The sequence below is a fragment of the Eupeodes corollae genome, chromosome 1 (assembly GCF_945859685.1).
Source record: "Eupeodes corollae chromosome 1, idEupCoro1.1, whole genome shotgun sequence".
Classification (NCBI taxonomy): Eukaryota; Metazoa; Arthropoda; class Insecta; order Diptera; family Syrphidae; genus Eupeodes; species Eupeodes corollae.
In genome coordinates this window covers 114471231-114492008 of record NC_079147.1, presented here as the reverse complement: position 1 = coordinate 114492008, position 20778 = coordinate 114471231, and the positions used below count along the sequence as shown (strand labels likewise).

General features: G+C 32.9%; 1 protein-coding gene across 1 annotated transcript in view; it reads right to left on the bottom strand.

The window, feature by feature from the left end:
- Positions 1-4324: 4324 nt before the first annotated feature.
- Positions 4325-20778, bottom strand: part of LOC129942024 (carbonic anhydrase 2) — a 29373-nt gene continuing 12919 nt past the window's right edge. The window contains exons 2-6 of the mRNA XM_056050816.1: positions 9709-9774; positions 5565-5726; positions 5391-5508; positions 4988-5330; positions 4325-4924 (exon numbers count right to left, since the gene is read on the bottom strand). Coding sequence (XP_055906791.1) covers positions 4727-4924; positions 4988-5330; positions 5391-5508; positions 5565-5726; positions 9709-9774 — 887 coding nt within the window. The 3' untranslated portion in view covers positions 4325-4726. The remainder of the gene's footprint in view (positions 4925-4987; positions 5331-5390; positions 5509-5564; positions 5727-9708; positions 9775-20778) is intronic.

Sequence of the window (20778 nt, the reverse complement as noted above, 5' to 3'; positions counted from 1 at the left end):
GTAATTTAGTGTTAAGACGAGTACAACCGATTGCAAAAAGTTGGCCAAGATTTGGATATAAACATTTCAGACGATTGACTGCCAAATTTCTTTTTTGTTACTTTTGACAGATAAAATTGGGTTTTTACATGGTTGATAATAATTTTGTTCTAATGTTTTCCGAAAAAACTGCCAATATTTGGAAGATCTTCTAATCATTTATACTAAGGTTAAGTCAAATAGATAATTTAGCTTATTTTAAAAGATTTAAATCTTTTACTATTTATTGACATTTTGCTGAAAATAAAATCAGGAATGCTACTTTTATCTTAGAGGCATGTGTCATTATCCTGGAAAAATATTCTTGACAAATTATACTTGAAAGAGTTATTTTTTTTTATTAATTTGTGAAATATAATTAAGGAAATATTTTAAGAAGAACAAGATTTCGAAATATTTGAGAACTCGAATGTGCAGATGTTTTATATCCCTAGCAAGCCGGATGATGGATTATTTTACTTTAGGTATGGGTTTGACACAGTAACAAACAATTCGATTCATGTTTGAAAACCTAAACACCTAAGAATGAATTAGAAATTGTAGGCTTAATATTTCACTTGTGTCATTTTTTTTATTGAGAAATATGTTTTACTCTATCCACATTTTTTTTATTTATTTATTACATCAATTAGAGTTAACAGTATACTCAAATAGACTAATAACACAAGTTTTATTTAAAATATTATATTATAAACTACGAGTAAGAATGTAAAGTTAAAAAAAATATGTATATTTTAATGTATTTCTATTAATATGAAAATTAAAGTCAATATAATTTGATAAGTTATTAATTTCTCTAACACTTCGAGTTAATAGCTCGTTGAAGGCATAGCTCACTCTATGAGGGTTTTCGCGAAATAAGAAAAGATTTCTCAAATCACGTCAAGAAGCGTATAGATCAATGAGAGCTAATACAAAAGGACAGTCTATGTGGTAATATAAGAAATCATGAATAAAATTTATCATATACATTTTCCTTCGGTTCTCTAGTGACTGAATACCAATAAGTTGACATCTTACAATGTAACAGGGAATTTCAATGTTCCACCTTAATTCATTAAAAATATATCGTATGAATCTTTTAGAATTGCTTCTATTATACGGTTATGATGAATCAGTAGAACAATTCGAATTTTGTTTGACAGAATAGAATCATCTTCCCAGAAAATTAGTTTAGGGCCGGAAATATAAATATACATTTTTTTTAACGCAAATTATGTATGCGCAACCAATCAATCAGAAAAAAACTTGAATTTCTAATCAAAAGGAAATAGTCAAATATCCATTTAAAAAAATCCAGATTGATTTCAATGAAATCTTTAACTGGACTCTATAAATGGAGAAAAAATGATAAATTATACAACTTTTGAGTAGGACAGAATGATAGTTGAACTTATGTCCTGCAATTTTTTGATTTTCACAGCCTAAAAACGGCATGTGATACATTTTTGACCAAACATTAAAAATGGTTGCGATAATTTTATAAAAGGCAAATTACGGGAGGTCCGAAAAGGTCTGCTAGTTTATTCAAAATAGGACAGTCAAATGTTTAAGATATCACTTATTTTTTGGAGCAAGCTTGTAAAAGTGCCCAAGTTATCAAAACAATAGTAAAACCGACAAATTGCGTTATAATGAATAAGACAAATAGTTTTAACTCGTTTTTTGCTTCAAATTCATCAAACATAATTATTTGATTTCATTTTTTGAGTTTTGCCAATGTTAAGTTTATATCGACAAGAAATTTCAAAAATGATTTTATTTATTCAAACATTTATATTTCTAAAATGAATACATCTAGTGGCTACCACGACTAATTGGACAAAGAGAATGTAAATTTTCGAAATGCAATTTCTCCAATACAATTTATAGAAGAAGAAGAACTTAGTTATCATTTTTAAGTTAAAATTCAGTTTAAATAAAAAAAAAAATATTTCAAATTATTTTTAGTTTCTTGCTGCTAGTCGAAATGACACCAAAAGGAAAACAAACGTTTGGAAATTACAAAATTGCACTAAACGGGTTATGAATACCTTTATAATGATTGAACACAGTGCGAGCAGGATGGTAAATCATTACGGGAAATAGCAGAAATTGTGCATCGGAGCCCTAATAACTCATTACATAATTTCACAATTTAAAAACGGAAATATGATTCATAATGTGAGCAGAAAAACGGAAAGAAGCGGGAGCCGAACGATGAGAAGCTTCTTATTAGGCTAAATTTTGTCTAAAGATTTTTTTGAAAAAGACCACCGAAATGAAAATGACCGAAATAGCCGCCCAGTGGTGTATTACATCAGTTAAAAAATATAATTGAAAGACTTAAGTTTGTTACTGGACATAGGATACCTCTTCTTGGAATACGGAGGAACTGTATATTTTTATATTGTTAGTTAACCCTTAAATATAAGACAATATTGTAATTAAGGTTTTGTTCATCGAAGGAAGCAAATTTAACCTTAATGGTTCAGATGAAAATCTGATTGGCGAAAAGTAAATTAAGAATTTTCTAAAGCATAATCGGGCTTCCAAAGTTTGCGGATGTGTTGCAGTTTCTGGGGATCAGAACTAACATTTTGTGGAGTCTAAACTGTATCAAATGGCTAACATCAATATTTTGAAACAACATTTGTGGCCCAGAGTCTGTAAGCTCGGAATACAAGACTATTTCATTGTTTCGCTGACGATAGCGCTCTTAGCTTTTCATATTCTTTTTCAGACTCACAACCCTGAAACTGAAAATCTAGACATCCTTGGAATGTGCATCAGCAACCATATTTTGTGGAGCGATCACATACGCGATGTCGCCAAAAATGCCGCAAATGTCTTTGTTTTGTTTTTTGAGACGATGCAAGAAATTTTTTTTCCGTCTGATCTGGCTACAATCTACAAAACCTACGAGTATATAATGTACGTCCGAAACTTGAATGTACATAACTCTCATCTTTGGGCTGGTGCTAAAGTACCTTATTTGAGCCTCTTATAGACAGTATTCAAAGAAGTGCTTTTAAACTGATGGGTGACATGAACATCATCAACTCGATTACGTCACTCGAACATCGTCGTAAAGTTTCTTGTTTCACGCTTTTTTACCGTTACTAAAGTTGTTAAAGTCTGCGAAAATCCGAGTTTTTGTGCACGGCGATGAATAGACTGCCTAGGGTTCTGATGTACACTTTCACAGACCGCGGCGATGTTCCGATCTTGCGTTCCTCGAAAGTGCGGATGTTGGCTGATTGTTTACTGAACCGATCGTCTCAAATTTGGCCGCCAAACGTTGAAGAAACGATTCTAAAGGGCTACCACTTCTATCTTGAAATGGACGCAGTGCGCCCATCATTTGCGTTAACGTTAACTCATTTTGATAAAAAGTTGTATCATTTCAATATGCTTTTCAATCGTGTAACTTGCCATGATAATTTGTAGAAGCAACTGAATAATAAACTAAAGATTTGTGAAAATTGGGAGCCCCTTATCACACATTTATTAATGTAGGTAATAAATAAAATTGAAATTTATACGAAGACTATATTCGGCATACATTTAGGATATATACTAAAGCAGGAATTTTACAACATTATTTATCCAAAAAGTATGCAAATAATAAAGTAATGTTTTGTTTTCTATGTTTTCTATGTTTTTTATTTAAATTCGATACAGTTCATTATCCATTCAAAGTATGTGCTAGATCCACTGTCAATTTTGTTCATCTTCGTATAATAGTGTCAATGTTTTTACCCGAAACCTTTAATAATTAAAGGTATAGTATTACATTATTCCCACATCTATTATCCAGAGCGTAGCAAAACCCAGTACTAAATGGCAGTAGCTTGCAAAATGTCCATTGACTTTACATTTATTTTTTAAAAAGATCACAGTCGATACATTTTCCAAACCAAATCCCATCCCTTTGACATTAGATATTCCTGGAGATATTTTAAAAGAATTCAAACAGCCAAAAAAAACGTTCAATGAATTAAGTAAGTGATTAACTTAAAGATTTTTGATTTGAATTAATTGGTGAAACACACCGTTGAGAACAAGGGCCTAGTGACTTACCGATCTCAAAAATTCCTGTGTACGAGTCATTTCAGAAATGGAAGGGACCTGCTGAGTACGAGCACTTTTCATGATAAGAATTACTCTTGTAAGAGTTGTCAATTCCTCGTGGGAGGCAGTAAACGCGAACAAAACTTTAGGTAATACAAACAGGGATTGAACCCAAGACCTCTAACATGGTCCTACGCTCTTATCAAATAATACAAACAAACAGAAATAAAACTGAATTGAAACACAAAAGGACTTTATTTAATATATAATTATAAATTGACTAGGTAAATTGGAACAACTGAAATTTTAGCATAAAAACAAAGACATTACACTTTTATAAAAAGACATACAAAAATACTAACCTAAACAGAAATATACATACATAGTTAATTACTATTACAAAAGAAGCTCATTTTATACTTGCAATGTAAAATATCATCTCAAAGTAAAATTTAATTCGTCAAGAATATTGTCGGCCGCTGACAAAATTACAAGAGAATATTTGTCTTTAGAAATAGTTTAAGGAACGATCAAAATGGCTTGAGTAAAGTGTTGGATGATAAATTCATCGTTTTATTTTGTTGCGATTGCGAGGTGTTAAGAGCTCATTGTAAGGAATATATTTATATCAGCACTACTGCAGGAATTTGCTAATATAAATAACAACAATCGAACCGAAAAGACTCATTGCCGACATGTTAATCGGAGCTGGAGCACTTGAAGAATCTTGATGAACCACAAGAACGGGGCGGTTATTTTTCCTTTGTAAGTCACGGTAGTTATCGCTCAATTTTTTTCCACCGTAGGTTTCAACTCCTTTAAATTTATTGACCTAAAATAGTTAAAATAGTTTGGGTTTAAAAAAGTACATATATTTTTATATTTTCGCAAATACCTGATCTAATGTTACGGGGAATGTATCCAGGAGTACGAGCCAAGTTACTGATTCTGCACACGATGGAGTCGTAAGAGAACCTGGATAGCTCAAATAACCACCTGAAAGTCTTGGAAACAACTCTCTTAGGTTCAGTTTTTGTTCAATGGTAACTGCTTTATCAATATCATCAGCGGAGTTGATAAATTCGATATTTTCAACAATTTTTCCAATGCCAACATTGGGTTGATTTGAAGCATGAAACAAAACTCCAACAACAGCTATTCCGTCCTTGTGAGCAGCAGCTTCACTTATGTTGGAATAGCGCGTATTTCGGTGAACTATATGAGCTTCCATTGGATATCTTGAAATTATTGAGACAGATGTTAATAAACTTATTTATATTTCGAACTACTCTTTTTACCTAATTTTGTCAATAGTATGCTCAGACCACCAATGTAGATGAAGTTCCTCGACAATGAATTTATCATTTAATGGTCCACCGGTCATTGTCATTTCAACATCGAATTTTGTTAACTTGACTAAGAATAGATAATAAAAATTAGTTTAATTTTCTAGAAAGAACAACTTAACTTACCGGTGTGGCCATTGTTGACTAGCGATGGTGATGTTAAAGGCTTGTCGTAGTTCCGATAGTCAATGTCAGGAAAGTTCCCTTTTAAGGCGCCAGAAATACTTAAATCAATTGGACTTTGTCGGTTACCCACATCACACAATCCGCCCCATAGAGGAAATGATACTAAAATGTAAAGAAGACAAATAATGTTGTTTAAGTCAAGGCTTTAAAAATACATTCAATTTGAATCATCTATGTTCATAATTTTAGGCTGTGAATTTACGTTTTCTAATCATCTGGAAACTGTTCCAGATCTAAAATCCAAATCTAAAAATGTAAAAGTTTGAAAATAATTTTGAATTCTCTTTAAAAAAATTTTAAGATGCTGTGAGGAGATCAGGACTTATTCAGAAGTTTTTTTCTTCTAAATTGAAGAATGTTTCAACTGTCGGCGAAATTGTGGATGATGTTTTGAATCCTTCAAAATAATACAAATTATTGATAATGGAAATTAAAAGTGCTTGTATCAAAATTATTTTAGGATCTTTTCCTGGTCACTATGCTTCCTCGATGGTGATGTTGACGCCATCCAGCGCTGATATGATCACAAGTTTTAATCTCCTGTGAATGCGAACTTTTATCTGGAATAGGGTTAAAATCATTAGACCTAAGGAAAACGCATGGTTTGATGCGAGCTGTAGAGAGGTTATTAGGGACAAGAAGGTAAGTTTCCGTTGTTTTAAAACCAATCCAACTGAGGAAACCCGGATTAAGTTCGAGCAACCCAGGAAGGCCTGCAATGCCCAAATTCGACATAAAAATTTTTACATGACCAAAAATTACAGCAAACAATTCTGCAATGTCCTAAAGGCAGTACAAATTTTTGGTAGTTTTAAAAAAAACATAAGGAATTCTTGCTCTTCCCCAGTCCCTACGCTCGTTGTCAATGACACTCCATTTGTTAGTTCTTTAGAGAAAGATAATCTTTCTTCTAGGCAGTTCGCCGCCAATTTAACGCTGCCAGCGAGTTGCATGACTCCGCCTGTCATCGAGCGCTTTAGTGATACTATATGGGCAAATCTTTTTTTGCACTCGTACTGTAGCGAGAGTCCTAAAAGATCTTAACATACATAAATCCGATGGTCTCCATGGTATCCCCGCTATTGTTTTGAAAATGTGTTCTTCAACGCTGGCAAAACCACTGCGTAAGCTTTTTCATCTGTCCTACTCCTCGAGTCTCTAATTACCGACCGATTGCACTTACATACGTAACTTCTCTCCAAGGTCATGGAAACGTTGATTAATTATCAGCTCAAGAAATATCTCAAAGATAAAAAGCTTCTTAATAACCGACAGTACGTAGCAATAGGTCCACTGGTGATCACATAGTTTATTTTTACCGAACAGCAGTGGAACAAATCTTTACATTGTTTTGGAGAAAGTAAGATTATTGCACTTGATATTTGGAAAGCATTTTATAGGGTTTGGCATCAGGCTCTCTTATCAAAAATGCGTGCTTTCGGTTTTCATGAATCCCTCCTTTGGGGTCGTTCATTACATCTGTATTGAATGGATTCAAGTATGAACACCACATAATAAACGCTAGTGTGCCACAGGGCTCTGTTCTATCTCCAACACTCTTTCTCATTTTTATTAATGATCTTCTGTCTGCAACTTCTAATTCAATACATTGTTTCTCCGACGGTAGTACTCTTAGCTTTTCGTATTCGTTTTCAGACTTTCACCCCTCTTCTTCGGATGTGGAACCGCAACGAAAAAATATGATAAGCTCATTAAATTACGACCTAAACAGCATTGTTCAACGGGGAATAAAAAACCGCGTGGAATTTAATGCATCGAAAACCCAATGCTGTCTTGTATCGTTAAAGACCATGGAAGGCATTTGCAACAAGGAGACTGAACATCAACCACCTTTTGTGGAATGATCACAAGAAATAGCCAGTTGCATTCCTCCCCTTTAACAGTTTAACCGTACTACTCGCGGTTCTGGGAATGTGCATCAATATACCATCGAGCCCAACTTCGGTCGTACTGTCAAGTACAGAGATTCATTCTTTAGCCGTACTACGCGAATGTTTAATGCCTTGCCACACTCTGTCTTTCCCAGCCATTGCAATATTCAGGAATTCAAAACCAATGTGCACAGTATAACCTCTCCTTTCAACCCCTCTCTCGCTTTCCTAGTGTTCACACTAGGGTAGTATTATCCCCTTGAGTGTGCGCTAACTACAAAAAAATGAAGATATCGTCAAAATAATATTGCTGCCATTGGGCAATACTATGAAACTCGATTGTACTTTTAATTTAGTTACGATTTGCGACTCTACTTTCAATTGGCACTATCAACAAAAGAAGTATCAAATGACGGTAATGCCAAACGAAATTTTGGTCCAACGAATTGACGGCTGCAAACGTGCCGGCGCGGCGGGTGCACTGATACAAAAATAAATTCTTTCACTTGGATATATTATTTTATTTGTCACAAAATATCATTTAATTTTTTTTCCGAGGATTCAAGAAAGCATTTTAACACCCTTAATGAACACTGACCTGAATGACGGATATCAGATGTTGAAATCACACCAGGATAATACTTCTTTTATCGCCAAAAGTTCCGCCTGCAATACAATACAATGAATGACTTAATTTCAGTCATTCAGTGTGCACACCTCTAACAACCCCTTCTTTTGTTTTTGATCCATCTAAGTAAAAGTGGGCTGACTCGTCTTCCAGGAATGCCCTATCCCCCCAGAAACATCTGCAAGGTATAGAAATTTGGAAGATTTTATTAAATTGTAGTCTGGAGGATAGTGTAATCTGTGTGGTTTGGAATTGATTCCTAATATTTCAGAATTACGGAGTGGCCAATATTGTTGTTAACCCACTGCGTTGAAGCTTTGAGGGGAATAGCAGAGCTTACAGCTATTTGATTTCTAAGTAGGTGTTGGGTCGAGTAGGGTATCCAGTGCCACGATCCGCTTATAAATAGGCAAGCTGATAGTTTGACTTTATTTAGTTTGTCGGAGCAATCCATCATACTGTACATTAAAATCTGCCTGATTTATCGATGTGCATAATCAATACGTTGTTCGGGTTTGCAAGGCCCATTTATTATAAATAGTTTTTTTTTTTCAAAAAAATAGAGCTTCCTGTATATCCGTTTCCAATTTATTTATTTTTATCTAAAATGAGACACGGATACTTAGCCTCGTCTGAAAACTTTAATTATTGGATACCTTTAAAAAAGAGAGGGCCAACGCCCAACATGCGGAATTTTGTATTTTATCGAAAATAAGACTTTTTCGGATTTGTGTGGGTTGACACCAAGTCCACCAAGTTGACCCAATTATTAGTTTGTCGCTATAGCAACGTCATCAGCATAGGCAATCACTCTAAAACCTTCCGCACACTGACAAGTTAGGATAAATGCATGAGGAACAAACCCTTTTGTGCACTCTACTGTATATCAAGTTATTGTATATTTAAATGTTTATGTTTATATTAAGCACCTCAATGTACAAAATTGCATTTCACTTAAAATCTTGTATATTTCTTAGCAGCAATGATCTTCCCTCATCGTGGTTGATTTAAACGTAAATGATCGTATGTTATCTATTTATCAAAAAACTTGCCACAAAAATTGTTACTCAGGCCCCAGCACAATTGCATTGCTAAAGCCTAAGTAGTATCAACTTGAAAAAAACTACAAATTATTAGGTATAATATAAGTAGGTACTCGTTGTCATAAGTAGGTGTTGAAAGAACTTTGGAACTATCATGCAGGAGCCGTATGTCGCATTATGCTCAAATAGGCAATTTATCAATTCATTTAATCTGTGTTTTTGTGTTTTGATAGCGCAGTTATATTATAACATCGTTGATTGTAGTTCAGATTCCTGAGATTTGCTAAGTTTTGCATGACATCAGACAAAATAGAGGCGAGGCCTGCTTTCACATTCCTAAAGTGAGTGTAACTATTTTCGTACGACTTTTAGATGATAACTGATGATGCTTAATGAATATATAATGGGAGCATTCTTTGATCTAGATTCTTATGAATTTTTTCTTTTGATTAAAACAAACAAAACAAATTACGAGTATAAGGAATGCAGCTTCATTTTTAGTATAAATTGTTGGATCTTACCATTTGTGCTGTTGCGGTCGGGGTAGCTCCAGTGATCACACGCTGCATATTGGAAAAGCAGGATTACTGAAAATACAAAATAAAAACAAATTATTAAGTTTTACAAACACCTTAAATCGTCAGTAGAATACATTTTAATTATTAAGAATTAAAAACGTAGAATTGCCGTTAGTAAATTAGAAATGAATCTAAAGAACATGAAAATTGGACTGTCATGCCAGAGGTCTTCTGTTCAATCACTGCCTTTGCCATCTTAAGTTTTTATTCACGGGTACTGCCTGTTGCGATGAATTGAAAAATTCTCCAAGAGTAATTCTTGTCATGAAAAGAGCTTTCTCAAATTAGCCGTTTAGATTCGGCTTAAAACTGTAGGTGAACTCTATCTCTGATAACAGTACTCGTACGCATGAATGGTTGATAGTCGTAAGTCACTAAGCCCTAGTTCTTAACGGACTGTTTCGACACCCAATTTATTTTTCTGTATTTGAGTTTCTTGGATTATTAAACATGGAAGATCAAGTATTATTATCTGGGAAGTTTAATATACAAGCAAATATAGGAAATTTGTATATTATGATAATTTGCATCTGTGGAGATGCGGTTGAAGGGTTACTTTGAGTAGAAGAACGACTTGAATTATCTTACCAGCAAACTATACAAACAAATGTTTCTTGATATTGAAGTTGATGGTATTCAATGATCAGCACACTGCATGAACATAAACAGGATTGAAAATCCTTAAGTAGTAATAGAGGTGTTGAGGTACTAATCAAGTAACGATTAGGAACTCTGGTATTTTGCCGTCAACGGCTTGTAAACTCTACCGAAAGTCGCTGTACAATTGTTAAGCAAATGGCCGACATTTTGCGAAACATTGATTTGAATACTAAATTTGCATCCCTTCTGTCGATTTGTCTTTCCTTAAAGGTTTGTAGATTTTCGTGTATTGTTGAAAAAGTTGTTCCATAAAATTTTAAAATTACCAACAATATTTTGCATATGATGAAATAGTATGATTTCGAAATCTATTTTTTAACGAGATTTTTAGTCCAAAACTAATTTTTGCTATTTTGTAGTATTTTTTAAAAGTTTTTATTTCTCGTATAAACAAATACAAATTAGGTGAATGAAAAATTATTAATGAAAGTTATATTTTACAAAAATTTACCAATGTCGAAAACAATATTTCCTGTGTGATAAAATCAGTTTGAAGTCAATATCTCACATTTTTGTAAAGATATTTGAGTCGAAAGTAAATTTTTACCATGTGGTAGTAATGTTTTCTTGGTTTTTATTCTTTGTAAGAAAACTGTCTAGTCTACCTATATGATTTTTCTCAAAGTCTTACCGAATGTTGAAAACAATATTTTTCATAAGATACAAATATTTTAAAAGCCATAATCTCAATTTTTTGAAAAGATATTTGGGTCAAAAACCCATTTTTACCAAGATGAAGTAATGTTTTTTTTTTTCAAAATTTCAATAGATGTCAGATAACATAGTTTTTTTGTTAGTAAAATATTTGGGGTGACAATTATTTTTTTTTTCAGTTTTTTTGATTTATAAAAATAACGTTAACTGGATTTTTTTCCAAAAATATACCTGTTTGGTATTACGTTATAATATTTAATGTACATCTTATTAAAAACGCTAGAGTTATTGGTTCGTGAGATATTTTGGGTTAGATAGTTCACTTTTTTTTTACTGTAAACAAAAACCAAACCGCTCATTTTCTTAAGAGTCCTGTCTGCAATTTGCTGTTAATTCGACGCTACCGGAGAGTGTCATGAGTCCTCCTGTTCTTTATACCGTAAACGATTCTATGGGACGAATCTTCTTTCGCACTCGTGCAGTTGCAAGAGTAGTGAGAAACCTTGACATACACGAACCCGCTGGATAGTATTCCCCCTATTGTTCTAAAGAGGTGTTCTTCAACGCTGACACTGCGTAAGCTTTTCCATCTTTCCTACTCTGCACTTGATATTTCAAAAGCATTTGATTAAGTTTTGCACCAAGCTCTTGTCGAAAATGCGTGCTTTTGGTATTGATGAATCCCTCCTTCATTGGGTTAGAAATTACCTTTCGCCCGTTCAATTCAAATCTGATATTCAGGGCTCCGTTTTGTCTCCGACTCTCTTTCATAAACGATCTTTTGTCTGTCACTTCTAATCCATTAAACTTTTTCGCTGACGACAGTACCCTCAGCTTTTCATATTCGTTTCTAGATTCACATCCTTGTCCTTCGGATGGGGAACTTCAACGGCAGCGTATGTTAAGCTCATTAAATTCTGATCTCGTCGTGCAGAACTGAATGCTTCGAAAACTCAATGCTGTCTATTGCCGTTAAATCGTTATCCACCCCCGATGCCGCTATCCATGAGCGGCACTTGCATCCAGGAAACTAATCATCTTTTAGCACTCGGTATGTATATCACAGATCACCTTTTATGGAATGATCACATATTCGATATTGTGAAAAATGCTGCTAGGTGATCAGGATTTCTCCGACGGTGCAAGAAAATGTTCACCTCTTCTGATCTGGCTGTAATTTACAAAGCCTTCATTCGTCCAAAGCTTGACTATAACTCGCATATTTGGGCAGGTACCCCTAAAACAAGTTTAAGTATTTTGGACAGGATCCAAAAAAGAGCTTTGAAAATTATAGGTGATAGAACTATAACCGAAACAATTACGTTGCTTGAACACCGCCGCAAATTTTCATGCTGATATTTTTATAAACAGGTTGTGTCGAATTAGCCAGTTGCATTCCCCAATCAAACAATTCAGCCGTAATACTCGTACTTCGAGGCATGCATTTCGGACGTACTATCAAGTATAGAGATTCTTTTTTTAACCGCACATAGAGAATGTGGAATGCTTTACCCAGCTGTGTGTTTCCCTATCACTTTGATATTCAAAACTTTAAGACCAATGTGAATCGGTATCTCCTCTTTAATCCTTCCCTATTTTCCTAAAGCTCGCACTGTGATTAAACTTTAAACATATGTAATAAGAGTATTAATAACTCCTTGAATGCCCGTTTATTATAAAAAAAAATATTTCTGCATTATTACCTGTATATAACAAAATTCATTTGAAGGCAATATCTCTACTGGCTTTTGGGCTATAACCGACAAAAAAATTTCCAGAACGTACGTACACACGCACGCACTATAAACTCTAGGGACCTTGCAACATCGAGAAATGTCAAAATTTTCAATTCGTTCCTATGGGATGTTTAAAGTGGATAAATAAATTCTTAAATTCGAGCGGTTGTTACTAGCAACATTTTAAAATTGCTTTGGAAATTTGACATATCTTATGAAGTGGATTAAATTCAAAATCTGTTTTTTGTTTAATTATTAAGAGGTTCTAAGGCATCTTAATTGAACTAGAGGCTTTCTGTTTTTCAAGTTTCAATATTTGGACTGCAGCTGGAATAACATGAGAATGAAGAAATATTTGAATTGAATAAGTTTCAGCTAAAACTGATAAATAGACCGATATTTGTATATCCCTGAAACTTTCTTAGATTTTTAACTTGTGACCGCACCCTTACACTAATCATTAAACTGTAATTATCAATTTATTCAATAAACTCAAAATTTGCATCATGGTAAAGTACTCAAACGACTAACGTCTGCAAATTATTAAAAATTTTAACTAAAATTTTTAGGCGGTGACATCAACCTTAAGACCTTTTTTTTTGGAAGTGACGAAGCTCATTTTTGGCTCAAGTGGTTCGTAAGTAAGCTAAATATGCATTTTTAGCCTCACGAAAATTAACGTTTGTTTGACAAAGATCATCATGTTTCTGTGAATTGGTAGATGTGGTGCCAGAAGCCACAAAGCACAGCATACAATCAGTTTATAAAAAAGTAAGTTTGATGAGCGTGTTATTTCAAGTAATGTGAATATTTTCTTTGGGGCTACTTTAAGTTATTGGCTTGTGTTAACAACCCGAAGAATATGGAAATATGAATTTTGGTAAGAAAGTATTTTTTTTAAATTGTTGGGTATCATACACTAATAAACTCGACCGGAACCACGCTTTCACTAAAGGAAGTTCGAAAACAAAAATTATTTAAAGAAATGTGTGTGCTGCAATTTCTAGCTACAACTATTTTAAATAACGGGTATTGAATCTTCTACTTGCAAAACATGTAAAAGATACAACAGCTTTTTAGCTAGCCTATGTCGAGATATCCTTATGTACAGAGAAATAATTGTGATATGACTTTTTCTAAGAGCAACAGTTTTTTTATAGGATGAATAAAGTTATAACCAACCATATCATTAGACTATTCTGTTAAATCTTGTAAATGATATATTGGATCATATCTGTATAAGCCACTAATCGGCATTTGGTATCTATTTAATTTTATTTTATAAAAATTTGATTTAATTTAAGTATATTAAGTTAAAAGGAGTTTTTTCAATGAAGGTAAAAATTGAGGTATACCTTTTAACGAACAATATAATACATTAAGTACCCAGACAAGAGCTGATTGTATCATAAATCAATTCATAAATGCATTAATAAGATAGTAAATAATTATTTGAATATAGCTCTTTATGATAAAGTTATGATTTCCCTCTGCTTCAAAAAAAAAGTTTTTAGTTAAAAAAAATTAAAAACGATAAAATTGTAAATAATAAGACAGTTTGTTCGTTTTTATAAACCTAAAGATTGTTTGTCAAACATAAATCATTTATTAATATTAATCGATATTTGAAGGAGGCTAATTAAATCAAAATAAATTCGAAATTGATTATTTTTTGATAGATATAATATTTACAAATAGTAAAATTTCCGATAATCGTTTGATAAGGTTGTTATTGTTTCAAATAATTTGTATTGATACCTGCACAAACTTTTTCTATGGTATCAAACCTAGCCGACACAAAATCGTTTAGTTTGTGTAAGTTTTATTAAGCGTGACCCAAAGCGAATTACTGTCAAAAACATACAGTGGATCGAGGGGGATCGTAGTGGTTTATAATTTATTTTGTTTATGAAAATAAAATTTCTTCCCAACTTAACTTTTAATTTTTGTAATTAAATTTTAGAGAAATTATGTAAGTAAAAACATCTATTTCCTTAAATTCAAAAAACAAACATTTTTCTCTCAACAAGTTTTAATTTTTCTTGACTTTTATAAGATCAAATTATTTTCAAAAGGTTCATTAAAAATAGTATTTTTTTAAGTATTTGACTTCTAGCATCAGCTTCAATCTATAAGTAAGAAGACTGATAACGATTGTAATAATACACTTCCGAAAATTGAGTCCGAAAAAAATACGTTCAAAAAAGCCAAACAATTCTTCATAACAGATTCTGTTTAAATATCTATGAAAAAAGATCAAATTTTGCTGACGAACTATGTCTGTTATGGGTTTCTGCATCTTTTTTTTTGAAGCGTTCTTCGCGTTTATAGAAATGCCGACAAGAACAGAATATATAACTTTATACCTTTTTGCATGCAATCCACCAAAAACCCTCTAAACAATTAAATTTTAACTCCTAAATATGGCAAGAATCCTGTTGGAATCTTGGAATCCTTTCATATGTAGGGAGTCGTGCAAATAAATAGAAAGACCATATATATCTTAATAAAGCTGTCCCCTTAACCCTTGAAATATATAAATGTTAGATACATTATGTTATTCAAATTTTGTCATCCCCTTTTAGACAACATTAAAGAAAATTTTTAAGCAGTGTTCTAAAAACTCATCTTTATTTTTTTTCACACCATGAGTTATATTTATAACCTTCTAGAACATGACTTAAGATCGGTTGAACGGTCTCGCGTTTTCTTTATGGAGTCTGTCGACGACCAAGTTTCTTTTATTATAGGAAACATTAGCTCTCTTTTCAATATTTATGTTCCCTACAAAACAAAATCTTTTAAATGCAATGACCATTCTTGGCTCAACAACAAAATTAAAGTTTTAATAAACAAACTCAATCTAGCTTACAAAGGTGGGAAACGTTTTAGACTCGACGAACTTCCTAAGGTATACACTGACTTAATAAATAAAGTTGTACTTGAGATTAGGGAAGCTAAGAGACGTTTCTATGCTCCTCGACTTAACCTTTCATTAGCAGTTCATAGACATTGGACAAATTAAAAAGAAATTGGTGTTTGTAAGAACTTGAACAGTGCTTCTACTATCATTGATTGTTATGAGCCGAATTTCACATTCCTATCATCATTTAAGTTCAATGATAGCGCAGACTTTTCTGGATTTTTAGAAACCGACATCTTTTCTACAAGGGGCTTTAGCTTCTCAGCAATTTATAATGAATTTGTTCGAAGAACCTGTTTGTCTATAAAATCAAACTCGATAGCATTTGACGAAATCCATCCCGTGTTTTTAAAGGCAACTCTATCGATAACATTGAGATAAATAACACATCTTTTCAACACAATTCATGACGAGAGTTTTTCCTACCGTCTGAAAACGTGTTAAAATTGTTCCTGTTTCAAAAACCCGAAATGAGTATCGGCCAATAGCCATATTGCCATATTTATCCAAAGTGTTTGAAAAAATTAGGAACACACAAATGCGACAATATCTAAAACGTAACAACATATGCTATGTCCCAATAAAGTTTAGAAAGTTTAGAAAGAATTTTGTGTCTTTTTTCACTCTTTTGGATTCTTTCAAAGCCTTTGACACTATCAACCACCGTAATTTATGCATGAAATTAAGGAATGACTTTCAATTTGCGTCATCATCAGTTAGACTGATTTTCTCATATCTTAGTTCTAGACACCAAGCAGTAGTTGCTAACAACCAAACTTCAAGTTTTCTTCCGCTAACATGAGGTGTTCCCCAAGGGCCCATTTTGGGCCCATTACTTTTTACTATGTATGCTAATGAGCTTTCATCTCTAAGCTTTAACTCCTCCATTCATATATATGCCAATGACGTACAGTACAGCTTGTAGGTACCTACAGTCAAACGACTGGGGTTGTTTGAAAATGGTCTCTGGTCCCGATCAAACGGACATTTTAAAAGACCCTACAGACACATCTTGCTTTTCTTCAGTTTGTTGAATCAGCAAAAAATCTTGGAGTAGTATTCAATAAGACACTCACTTGGACAAACAATATACAACTTATCAAAGGAGGCAGGTATGTTATGGACCACCCAAAGAATCACTCCAATAAAAACTAGAATGATACTTGCTAAGTCGCTGCTTATTCCCCTTTTTTTGGGACAAGGAAACTTAATGTTGTCTATAATGGTGTGAAAAGATATATTTTTGGACTACGGAAGTATGTTCTCATTTTCTCATATGCAAGATTAATATATGGTTTTTCTCTTGATAACTTATTCTCACGACAACCGACGTACCTTTACAACATAATCCTTTTTCCACGCTCTAATCGAAGCAGAGATCTGATACCAGTCGCTATTTCTATCTTGTTTCGAGCCGTCAATTTTTCGTTCACTAGATTTGGTAGTGGAATTCCCTACCTCAAACTGTAAGGATGATAGGCTGCACTACTCGGTTAAGACTAAGACTTAGACATTACGATGATTTTAACTTCTATTTATTTTGCATATTAGGTGTTTTATAAAGTATTATAATAAAGATTATTAATTAAATCTTTTTCATTAATTAAATAGTATAAAGTAGTTTTGTTTATATTAATGATTTTTTTTTAATTTTTTTTTCAAGTCATCTTGTTTAAAATTTAGTATTTATTCATTTCATGTTAACTAATTGTAAAATTGAAGCTTGTACTACCGTAAAAGATATTGTATCTTACTGTGCAAGATTAAATAATATAAATAGATGTGTTTGATCCCCACCTGATTAGAAGTCTGGATCCAACTTTGACTCTAACCCACTCTAACACTTTAAATAATTATTAAAACAAAAAATAAAAATAATTACACAAACTGCAATTTTCTAACATTCATATTAAAGCAAACGACAACATGGCAAAGATGAATTGAACAACTAAATATCAGTGTTGACAGCAAATATCACAATAATTTAAATTTTTTTTAAAATAAAACGTTATTAATTGGTGGCGTTTTCATTTAAACCTTACAACGATATGAATTGAATTGGCTATAAGCAATTACCATCTAAGTGCGATGTCCATCAATCAAAAATTTAACTATAAACATATTTAAGTAGTTGAGTATATTTGCACTAAGATCTTCTGAAGAGTGGGAACAACTTAATTTATCTAGAAAATCAAATAAACGTTCCGAAATATTATGCACACTATAATTTTATTTCTATTCTTAGAATTCGTTTTTAGATCAGCAATTGATAGAAATACGTTTTACAGTGGAGTAAGCTAAATACTTTTATAATCAGGGAAAACTAATGAATGTGAGTAAAATCAAAAAAAATCATTATTTATTCCATTGAAAAGAAATTACAATAAATATATTAATAGGTACAAAACATTTTGTTTTGTTCAAGCACCATTGTTGTCCCTATTTCTGGCCAGTTAAAATGTTTTAGCATAAATTGTTCCTGTGTATCCTTTTTAACTCAAACCCCATTTGTAAGAATGACTAAATAATTTGAAGAAAATCATTAAGCTGCTTTCTTCATTAAAGAAAAAGATGGCAGGTTTATTATAATCTTTTTCTATATCTAATAAAAATGTTTATTATTTTTTCTTTTACAATGCTCCACTGTCGATTAATGTAAAAAGATGTTGTTCCCTGTCAACAAATTTCAGATATGCTCTCTTTTTTTAATGAAATAAGTAGCTAAGGTACATAGTTACATAGCTAGGTAGGTACTAATTATGGTCTTGAGGGCTTAAAAGCTTAAAATAATGAACTTTATAATTTGATAGCATGAAAAGTTTAATTCTGTAATATGTTTATACTATTTTAATGATGTATTTGACGTTGTTCCTCAAATGGCACAAACGGCCAAAATTGCACTATTTGGGGTATTTGTTGCCACGTGATTTATAGACAGCTTTTTTGTTTTGTTTCTTTTATCGTAATATGGTTCGCAACTATAAAAAAAGACAACAAAGTCAATATAAATAAATGTGCACTACAAAAAGCCAATTCGGACTTAAGACGTGGACGAGAAACTTTAGCTTCAGCTTCTTTAAAAAAGCGTGACCTATTAAGAAAAAGTTCAGATTCAGAGACTGAAGGAGGAACTTTTCATTCAAAATATACATTCCGACAAATCTGGACCAAGAAGTTTGTTTATGCGGTCGTTATTTTGCATATAATACCTCATAAAGAAAAATGAGATGGTTGTAAGGAAGCTTCAGAAAACTTGTTCTATGGTTTAAAAAAAAAATCGCCTTCATTGAGAAAATCGGAGTGGATTAGTTTAGCGTATATATTACAATTATTTATAAACATTAAGTCTTTTGGTTTGGCAATAAGCCGTCTACCACATTGACATTTTTGTATTGTTTAACATAGTTTAAAATAAGTTCAATTCAAAAAATATTTAATTATAAATGAATGGTATTCACTTTTTTTTTCCAAATAATGTATATATTTTCAATAATTAAGAGCACTTGTAGTGTATCAATAAAGACTAATCCAGCCACAGTCACCATTCAAAACTGTCATGAGATCCTCCTTTTGTGTTCTCACTCCAAAGTACATCATTCGAAATTCATTTAAAATAGGGCACACCGCAATAAAATGAAAGACATCCACCCTCTCTTCACAGTTGCAGAGATCACACAGTATTGGGAGGTCAGTTTTAATTGATTAATTCACCTCTTAACATAAAAATTGTTCTTATCATCTCTGTTTTGTTACCATCCAGAAAGTAAGTGTTACTATTAAGATTATAGTTGAATTTACTATAAGACATACTGTTTACATACTTGTTGTATAAAAACGGTGCTGATTTTTCCAATATGTTCTCAAATTTTCTTCTAAGATTAGTAACTCCGTCACAAGGGTAGAAACTTATGACACATCCGCAGCAACTTGGCAGTTCTTGCCATTGTTTGACGTAATGCATATGCTTTAGGACAATTTCGGCAGGCGTTCCTCTTAAATTTGCATGACTTTAACTATATAACCAAAATGTATCCTTAATGTTTCCAATAGAAGTGGTGGACAACCTTTTTCCAGATATATCATGTATTTTGGAGTATTATAAGGTAGCCTAAAGATGCGTTTTATGCAGTAACGTTACTTGTGCTGCATATAGAAGAATAGTCTGGGCAGTCGCTCAGATAATTTTTGCTTTGAGCTATGCGTTAAAATTTTACTTTGGATGCGTGTACTGACTAAATGGCTCGTTTTGCTTCTGCTAATTTAGTTTTTCGGTGTTTTTCAACATTGAGATTAGACTTTATCAGAAAACCAAGGTACTTATGCTCTCTAACAACTTGAATGGGGTCGGCTTGATAAGTCCATCTTTCGTTTCTCGAGAATCGCCATCCTCCGTTTCAAAATACAAGAATTTTAGTCTTTTCTCAATTCACTGATAAATTCCAAGTTTGGCAGTATTTTTGCATTCTATTAACTGTATTGGAGAGACAAAAAATATCGTCAGCATACATAAGACCCGGTATTAATATCCTATTGATTTCCACACCCGTAGTACCCGTGGCATGATGGTTAGTGTGTTGGACTGTCATGCAAGGGGTCTTGGGTTCAATCCCTGCCTGTGCAACCTTAATTTAAAAAAAATAATTTTCGCGGGTACTGCCTCTTGCGAGGAATTGACAAATCCTTCAAGAGTAATTCTTGTCATAAAAAAGTGCTTTCTCGAACTAGCCGTTCGGATTCGGCCTAAAATTGTAGGTCCCTTCCATTCCTGACAACAGTACTCGCACACAGGAATGGTTGAGAGTTGTAAGTCACTAGGCCCTGGTTCACAACGGACTGTTGCACAACCCCTTTTGATTTTTTTTTGATTTCCACCCCGCCTCCTACATCGTCTGTTATGTCGCTAGTAAACAAGATAAGTAACAACGTGCTCAAAATGCAGCCTTGTTTTACACCCATCGTTGTTGCAAATTCTTCAGACAAAATGTTTCCATCCCAAACCGCCGCTATATTATTAAATATTTTATTGCTTATACCCATCCT